Source organism: Gavialis gangeticus, unplaced genomic scaffold (genome assembly GCF_001723915.1).
Source record: "Gavialis gangeticus isolate Ggan-Ray unplaced genomic scaffold, GavGan_comp1, whole genome shotgun sequence".
NCBI lineage: Eukaryota > Metazoa > Chordata > Crocodylia > Gavialidae > Gavialis > Gavialis gangeticus.
Window position 1 is genome coordinate 87408903 of NW_017729033.1, and position 8814 is coordinate 87417716.

The 8814-nt window shown below is 43.1% G+C and overlaps 1 protein-coding gene across 1 annotated transcript in view; it reads left to right on the forward strand.

The window, feature by feature from the left end:
- EMCN (endomucin) overlaps nucleotides 1-8209 on the forward strand; it is a 65522-nt gene extending 57313 nt beyond the window's left edge. Inside the window, exons 7-8 of the mRNA XM_019526282.1 lie at nucleotides 3402-3473; nucleotides 8025-8209. Of these exons, the coding sequence (XP_019381827.1) occupies nucleotides 3402-3427 (26 nt within the window). The 3' untranslated portion in view covers nucleotides 3428-3473; nucleotides 8025-8209. The remainder of the gene's footprint in view (nucleotides 1-3401; nucleotides 3474-8024) is intronic.
- Nucleotides 8210-8814: the final 605 nt, after the last annotated feature.

Consider the following 8814-nt stretch of genomic DNA (forward strand, 5'->3'; position numbering starts at 1 on the left):
GCCAGAGACACAGTGCACAGGCTGGTGCATGGAGTAGGACCTTTGGAGCACTTGAGCAGCTCAGGTCCACAACCCCCAGAATGAGACTGGGAAATCGGTGCATGAGGTGCTGCATGGAGGGTCCAGGACTAGACCAAGCCTGGTGCTGCATGAGGCAGCCCAGGCCTCCGACCCATAGCAAAAGGCTGAGTCCAGGGAGCCAGATGGTGCTCAGGCTACTGAGCCAGCAGACAGGGCTGAGCCAGAGGCCCCAGAAGCCCTCCATAGTAGAGCCTTGTTCCAGGGGACAGCGACCCCTGCGAAGCCCACTGCAGGTGAGAGAGCAGCTTGGTGAAGAGGATGAGGGCCACCCTCCAGGCATGGGAGCCGTGAGTTGCAGGGAAAGGAGGATTCCCACAGGGGAGAGGGAGTCCCACCTGGTTAGTTAAGGGCTCCTGAAAGTGGAGGTCCCACTGGGAGGCCCCCCTGAAGTTATCAGCTACCTTGTAGGGCTTGGGAAAAGCCCAAGGGCATTGAGGTTTCCCGTTGGGATTAATTTTATCTTTGAGGTTCTTGCGCCAAAAGTGGTGTGATGTCATGCCTTATATTTTGCGAACTCATGCTTGTAAATTAGTAGATGAGTCGAGTCCTAGGGCTCTGCTGGGACCCCCTGTCGCTATTATTTCACCTGTTGTTTATTTGTATATATCTGTGGCTTATTTATTGTCCACCCATACTTATCTATAATTTATCTGTTAGCTATCTATGTTTATTTTGGGGTTTATCTGTTTCAGATCTGATACTTACCTGTGACTTACCTGTATCTGGAGCACTGGTATAAACCTTTATGGCATTTACCCAGAGGATATTGTTTATGTTATTTGTTTAGATATCTTATATATATGTAGTACATATGTTTATATCCATGTTTCTTTTCCTTGTGATAAGTTAATGTAAATAAATTTGTATATAGTTAAGTCCCCTGACTGTCCAGGCCTGGTTCTATAGGGACGGAGGGAAACTGAGCAGTCTGCAGTTCCCCACAGCACACCTGCCAGCTAACAATTCCCTTCAACTGGAGAAAGGGAGTATATACCTCAGTTACCTGGGCTACACTTACAAGGAGGATATCCAGCAATATATGAAAGTCAATGAATATTTTCATGAGCTTCACACACATCACAGAGAACCTTCTCTCTATAGCGAGAGAGTGTATATACCAATGAGAGGTGTGGCACCTACCTTAATCTCTGTGCCATCAAGGGAGGAAAGAATACAGGCTGGCAGTTGCTGTATCTGTAATAAAACAGCTAGACAAAGTTCTCTGCTACCATCACACTACAGCTGTTGGTAGATATATGACAGCATAGCCAGCTTTCTGTAGCAAGCAATATTTCATGCATCCAGAAACATATGTATCATTTTAGGTCCTGGTATGAAGGCCAGTGCACTTAAAAGGAATCAATCAACTAACTTCAGTGTCGTTGATGCAGGCCCTTAGAACTGTCATATTTCAATGGGGAGCAGTGAGATTCTTTTACTGATATCTACCTAATAGGTGGCAGGAACGCAAGATTCCTTTGACACTAAAGCTGGTCAGAACATATTGAACATTTACAGCCAAAATACCTGATAATGTTTTTGCAGATTTTTCACTTTTTCTTCCCCAAAGCAATTCTGTTATTTCCCTGCACCATCATTAGTGCAGCAGTCCCCACCCCCCCCATATTTTTCATATAGAACACACATCTGAAAGTGAAGAAAGGTTAAAACATGTAGGCCAAAAAGAAAACAAAGAAACCCAATAAAGAAACCAGAAAGTCATTGCAGGGTTAGATTAACCCTTTAGTGGGTCCCAGACAAACAAACTCGTTGGACTTTGGGCCGATTGAGTCCCCCCTCCCCACCCCAGCCCTGCTGCCAGTGAGGAGTGGGACTTGGCACCGCTGCTGGGAAGCAGCTATTGTGGCAGCAAGGCTGACAGAGGGGAGGGGAGGGGAAGGGAAGGAAAGGGAAGGGAGGTGGAAAGGGCTATTTGCACAGCTGCCATGGAGGGAAGGATCAGGCCTCCCCGCAATTCAGGACCCTAGGCATGTGCCTAGTTTGCCTAGGTGTTAATCCGGCCCTGAGTCTTTGCAAGTCTATGGAGTTGGTTGAGACAAAACTGTATAGCAACTGGAGTTATATTTGAAATATTTGCTCATTTCAAAACTAACCCCCCCACCCCAGGGAAATACTGTTTAAACTATTTTTTGTGTGCACAGAACACAGCTTTCTTTCTATGCCTTCTTTCCCAATATTTTTCTATCAAAATTTGTATAATGAATTATTAAAATGATTGCTGACATTTTTGTTGTGCACTGAAAATTGATGGCTTAAGTAAATGAAAATTTGCTAGCAGCTACTTCAGTATATTTTTCAATAATGTATTTGATAGTTTTGTTTTCCATAATTTTTAAATATTTTGAAGTGGTGGCGCAGAGTCACCATGGCCACTCCACCCAGCTCCACGAGGCTCCCTAAAGCACAGGTCCCGGGGCAGTCGCCCTGATCCCCCCCGCCCAAGATGGTCCTGTTTTTTAAGTTACTTTTGGATTTTTCTAGCAGTTGCACTAGAATCCCAGATGATACCAAGTTCTCTGCTAGCCTCTGAAGTTTGCACTTCATTAGAGGGCAAATACTGCTGCCCATGTAAACTTATCTCAAAAGCATTGGTTATTCATTAAAAAAAATCAGATTACTACAGAATTTTCAAAATGAACAGCAAATAAGTGAATCGACTAATTTCCATTGGGCTTGTGTTCTTATAATTATACAACAGTGATTCATGATAGACAATATTCCTTTTTTAGGAGGCTGTAGTATACCTTCTAAATTATCCTCTTGTATGTATTGGTGAAAAACTTCTTTCAGAGAAGTGAACAGAGATGTAATCCACTGTTCTCTGGAGGCATGTGGGTTTCACAAAACCAGTTTCTGGTTACACAGGCCAATCCAATCTAAGAGGATGATTCCCTTTACAACTCCACAGGAAAACTCATGACCTAAATATTCTGTTTTGCCTACATATAATGAACTCCTAGTGATTTTAATGGTAAGTTGCACTGGGAATAGTGTACCCTGGAAACAGACACGTAAGGGATTTTTCAGCATAGAGGCTCCTGTTGTGAAAAACCTGTCAGTACTACTTAAATTCATCCCTATTTAATAAAACACTTATGCACATATTTACATCCTGTAGAATATAGAGAGGACAGCAAAGGTTCACTATGTAGAATTTAATGGAAAATTTTGCCTGTAATGTAGCTCTGATAAGGAGACTAAGCTAGTTTTGCAGGGCAGGCTCTGATGTATTCTTCCTGGACTCATTTCTCATTCTGTTTCTATGCCTAATTGATCAAAATGTATCTTCTGTTTCTTAGGAGAGCACTCCTCTCGGGAAGAATAACACCTAACAACATGATGAATCCTCTTCACACCTGGGCAATAAATATGTATGTTTGCTGTTTTAATTAATATGTCTAATTAGTATGGTTCTATTTAGCTAAAACAAAAAAAGAAAAAAAAATGAAGAAAAGGACCATAAGCAGAAAAAAGGATCTAAGCTGGTAAGAACCTTGAGAGGCCATCTTGCTTAAGCAAACTCAGCTGCTAGAATCACAAAGGAGCTAAGGCTTCTGAAGTCAGTGAGCATGGAAGAAGTAATTGCTATCTAACATGATCAGAACTAAAGTGTGCATTTTCTAGCTTTGGCTAAATATTTCCTGTTCAGTAGGGCTTTAGTTTAGTGAGCCAAAACCAGAACCAGACTTAGCGGCATGGACAACATGGGTGACTGCCTAGGACACCATGATCAGTAGGGCACCACACGCACATACAATTGAGCAGCTTGTGCTCACAGCAGGACTCTCGACATGTCCCATCCCAGCCAATCTCTGCCCCAGGTAGAAGAAGTGCCCAGCCCAGCCTGCCCCCCACGGTGGCCCCACCTTCAGTCGCTGACCACCTGCCTGCTGGCACAGCATGCAGCTCTGCCTCCTTGCTGGCCCTGCCTCTGCCTGTAGAAGCACCGCTGATTTGGGGTGGGCATAGGGAGAGGGGCACCAAAATACAAGTTTGCCCAAAGCACCATTTTCCCTAAGGTTGGCTCTGGCCAAAACTAAATTATTTTACAATTTGTAAACAAAGGGAGTGGAGGGATATAATGGTACTAAGCACCTTTAATTCCCACTGACTTCACAGGAACTTATTTATGCTCCAGATCTCTGTTAATAAGGTCACTTTCCTTAGGTGTCCAAAATGTGACTTATGTAAAGTGCTTGATTATAGATGTGAAACATTTGAAAAAGTTGCCCCAAATTTTAAATATCAGAGAGCAGGAATCCTTAGAAAACCTATCAAAGTCAAAGTCATTTGAAAAATAGGCTCTGCGTTCTCTTTGGAGTCTGAAGGCATTTCAAGCAGTAATATTTTAAAAATCTGTTTCTAGGGTTTGAATTACAGGAAAGCCACCATTTCCTCCTTCCCTTCCTCATCCTCCCCCCCTCCGCAGCTGAATTCAGCAGCAGAGTAAAAGAGGAGATGAGTAGCAGTGGTGCTTAGCTCCTGTTTTCCCTTGGCTCTGGAGCCCAGGGACCAAATGCTGCTTCTACTGCTCATCCCTTCTTTTTCCTTGCTGCTGAGTTTAGTGGGGAGGAAGGAAGAAGGGCAATCACTCTCTGGGCTCTGGAGCTCTGTGAAAACAGAAGCTTCAGCCCAAACCTTGCAATGGTCAGCTGGGGAGCTCAGAGAGCTCACTGTGCATGGCCACATAGCTGAAGGGGGCGGGGGGAGTGAAGAGGGAGCAACCATGTTGCCACAGTCCCCCTGAATCTGCCCCTGCACCTCAGCTCCTCTTTTCACAGCAAGATTTCGGCATTGGGGATGTTTTGGTTTATTTTTATGTCCAGCTGTATAACCTGTGCATTAGCTTTCCAAGTATGTGATTTCAAGTATGAAATTATTTCCCATAGTCTCCTTTCTCAGCATGCATATTCAAACTGCAGAGGGGACCTGTAAGGGACATGTTTATCCTGCTAAGAATCCTTCTTCAGAAGTCTAACAGGATCGTGCCCCTAGGGGCAGCTATAATGCCCTCTACTGGCCACACAACTCCTGCCCCATCCAGCTCCCTAGTATCTTCTCTTTTCATTTGCCTGCAATGCCTTAATGTAAATTTGTTGATTTGCAAAACAGGAGGTTGCCTTTGGGTCCCAGAGAGAGCCCTCACCTGCCTTTTGACCAGCAGGTCCCTCTCTGACCCTGCTGATCCCAGTCTTGACCGTTAAGTGCTAAGTGGCCCAACTGGCCCATCTGTGCCCCAGGGCACCTGTTGCCTTAAGGGCTATTTGTGCCCTTCTCCACTCCTACAGTCATAGGCATGCATTGCATATGTTAACAGTGAATTACTCCAGTTGGCACCTTGTCCCAATACAATGTCAGACCTCCTCAGGTCTGCCCTTGTCAGGGCAGTGGATTTCCTAGCTTCTGCCTCTTTCCTCTAGCTGGACTCCTTTTAGCCTAGGCCTACTGCACTGGGTCTTGGGCACTGGGCCTCTGGCCCCAGTTGCCTTCTAGTCTAGTGTTCACCTTTATGTAGCCCCTCCCCTCCCACTAGTACAATGTATGAGCTATGCTCTGCATGCACAGTCAGCTGGTAAATGAGAAATGTCATTGCTTAGCTGCTCTGCCCAACATATTTCACCCTGGGTGGCATAACTTACAATACCATATCCATGTAAGTTAGTGCTGCTCTGAGTGTTGCTAACTGTCCTTCAGTGGATTTGAAATTGGCATGCCTGTGTAAAAGTCAGGTGCCAGCCAAGAGCAGAACGGCCTGGTTGTGTTGTTAGTCATAAAGATACTTGAGGAACTCAAAGTAGCACTTTTAAGTGGAAAGGAAACATGTCAATTTTAGGGATTTGGGGAAGGAGGGAAGTAACAAAGACATGTAACAGAAAGCTGTTGGTTGTTCTGGAGGGAAATACTGATGGTTCAAGTTATTTTCTTAGTAAATGCACCAGTGGGAGCTGATCTTTTTGGCAGGCATGCCACAGATTAGCTCTACAACCTCTGCAAGTCCCACACTCATCCTCTTCTGCCTTCTGCTTCCTGATGCTGAACTGCCTGTCCCCCCGGGTCTGTCATATGCCACACACAGAGGCTTCCTGTGCTACTTTTGGCAGTCTTGCCACAAGTTAGGCAACCCCCAAAATGCACCATGCCATTTAATGTTAGACTGCCTTAAATAGACGTGCTAATGCTTTTACTGGAGGCAACAATGGCCAGCAAGTCTATATCACTGAAAAGAAGCATGGTTTCTGTGAACTGATTTTCACAGGAGTGATATATTAATGATTTGGTAAAAGGAATGTTAATATTTTTCAGAGGATTTTAAAAAGCATTTCTACTAAAAATGGTACCTGATTACTAGTTCCACATAGAAAAGATGGTAACCTTTTCTTTCTATAATTAATGTATATGTAGCACAGATATATTTTACATTGGCACTGCAGCTTTCGTCACAAGGTGCTTGAGAAATCCTGAGCCTAATCGTCCCATTGTGCCCATGTGAATGGTCCATTAGAGCTCCAAATCATACATCTCTCAAACTGATTGCAGGATTAGGATTCAGAGACGTACAGCAGCAGTGAAATGCTGTCATTTCTGGGGTTCAGGTCAGCAACTGACTAATAGGCAGAATGCTGAAGAACATAAGGGCAAATGGGAACGATCAGTATAGATGCACAAACACAATTTAAAAATACTTTTCTCATACGCAATATCAAATTCTAGAGAATACAACATTCAGAGACTACTAAGGAAAGATACCAAAGCCAGCACGGAGATCTGGATAGCAAGCAGAAAAAAATACAGGAAATGCCCTTTAAAGTAAAAATAGGAAGGCTGGGTAGATTTACATGAAAACTACTCTGATCAAACTAATTGCAAAGGTTTTCTTACCTAAGAAATAGCTATTATTTATATATAAATACACATATATATAATACACACATACACATATGTGAAGGATAGCACACTATTTCTAGGAACACATTTATGAATGTACCTCTGGGGTGGGAAGACAAGGAGCGCGCACTCCACTCCTCTTGAAGCCAAGGGGAGTTGAGTGTACTTGAGACTTAAGTACTGTATGCTTCTGAATTACATGGTGAAGAATGTACATAAGGCCTAAATCTGCTTGTATTAAAGGGACAAAGCTCCCACTGTATTTAATGAGTGAAGAAATCCTTCATAATGGAGCCACTTCACATTTTTACCATGCATTATGACAGGGGTGGTCAACCTGTGGCACATATGCCACAAGTGGCATCAATAGCCCCTGTGTATGATTCCTGGCAGATGTGAAAGGGACAGGAAGCAGAATGGTAGGTAAGGCAGGGAGCAGAAAGCAGAGCAACAGTTTGGGAAGAAGACGGGGATCAGAGTGGCACTTGGAGAGTGGGGTGCAGGGTTTATCTTGTAGCACATCTACCAAAAAGGTTGGCCCCCCACAGCATTGTAACTTTTCCACACATTGGACAAACTAGAGTAAAATTAGTCCCAGTGCTTCATTCTAACATTTCTAAAAAAAAGCAAAAAGTAAACTCATAAGTTCAATCTTTGTAAGGGGAGACAGGAAGATTTAACCCTTCTGCAGAGCCTGGGATGCATCCTAGTACTCAGCTAAATTCTACCAATTTGCCCCTAATTACAGAAATAATTCAAGTTTTGTTTCATGAATATACCTGTTCAGGGAGGTGAAGAACTTGATGGGTTATCTACACCTTGCTTATAAATTGTGGCATTGATCAATACCACTATTGGAGAGAAAACATTCAGAACCCCTAAAGCTAACAGCAACTGAAAATAAATACTTGCCCTATAATTTGAATATTGTGCATTTCATTTTGACACCATAGAATCAATTTTGTTTCTCTTCCAAGTAGTTGACATAAAATGGACTTAATTGGGATGATAATCTTGAGGTTTTGCTGTCATTTCAGGTCTGAAGCTATCTGGTTTACTGCAGAAGCTGCAGTTCCCACTGGAAGCAAATGGATGAACTGCAGCTTCTAAGACAGGAAGAACAGTTATGTTCTTTGGTTTTTTGGCTAGCTCTTAATTTCTGTGCTTTAAAATGTTTCTTGGGTTTTTTTTGGAAAGACTTATTTTTTTTAAATGGTCTTATAACTGGTGTACCATATATATTTATTATTTCTACTTATATTAAACAGGAAAAAAGTGATAATGAAAAAAATCATGTATAAATAAGAAGTGACTAATAATGATGCCTTGTACATAGAAATGTTTTCTTTTGGGACAGGAAGGAAAATGTTACTGTATTTTTTTGAACTTCCAGTAAATAATTTTCTTAAATCATATGTAACAGATTGCAAACTTGGAGCTTGGTCCTTTAGACCAGGGTTGGCAACATTTTTGGGCAGAGTGCCAAAAACACCCACAACCTCGATTTGCAAGATGTTGGTGTGCCAGGAGCGGACAGCGGGAGAGCCATGAGGGGCCCCATCCTTGATGTGGCAGCACAGCCCCAGCCCCTTCCCTACCATCCACCCCAAGGCGTGCATGCCAAGCAAAATGCTTTTGTATGCCAAGCTCTTGCACCCATGCTGGGGGTTGCCTACCCCAGCTTTAGACACTACCAAAACAAAATTCTAACTGCAAATAATTCAACTGACTTTTGTGGGATTTCTCATTACAACAAGCACTTCACCTGGTTGCAGACATTTGCAGGATGAGACTTTTTGAGATAATCCCTAAGTGACAGTCATTTTG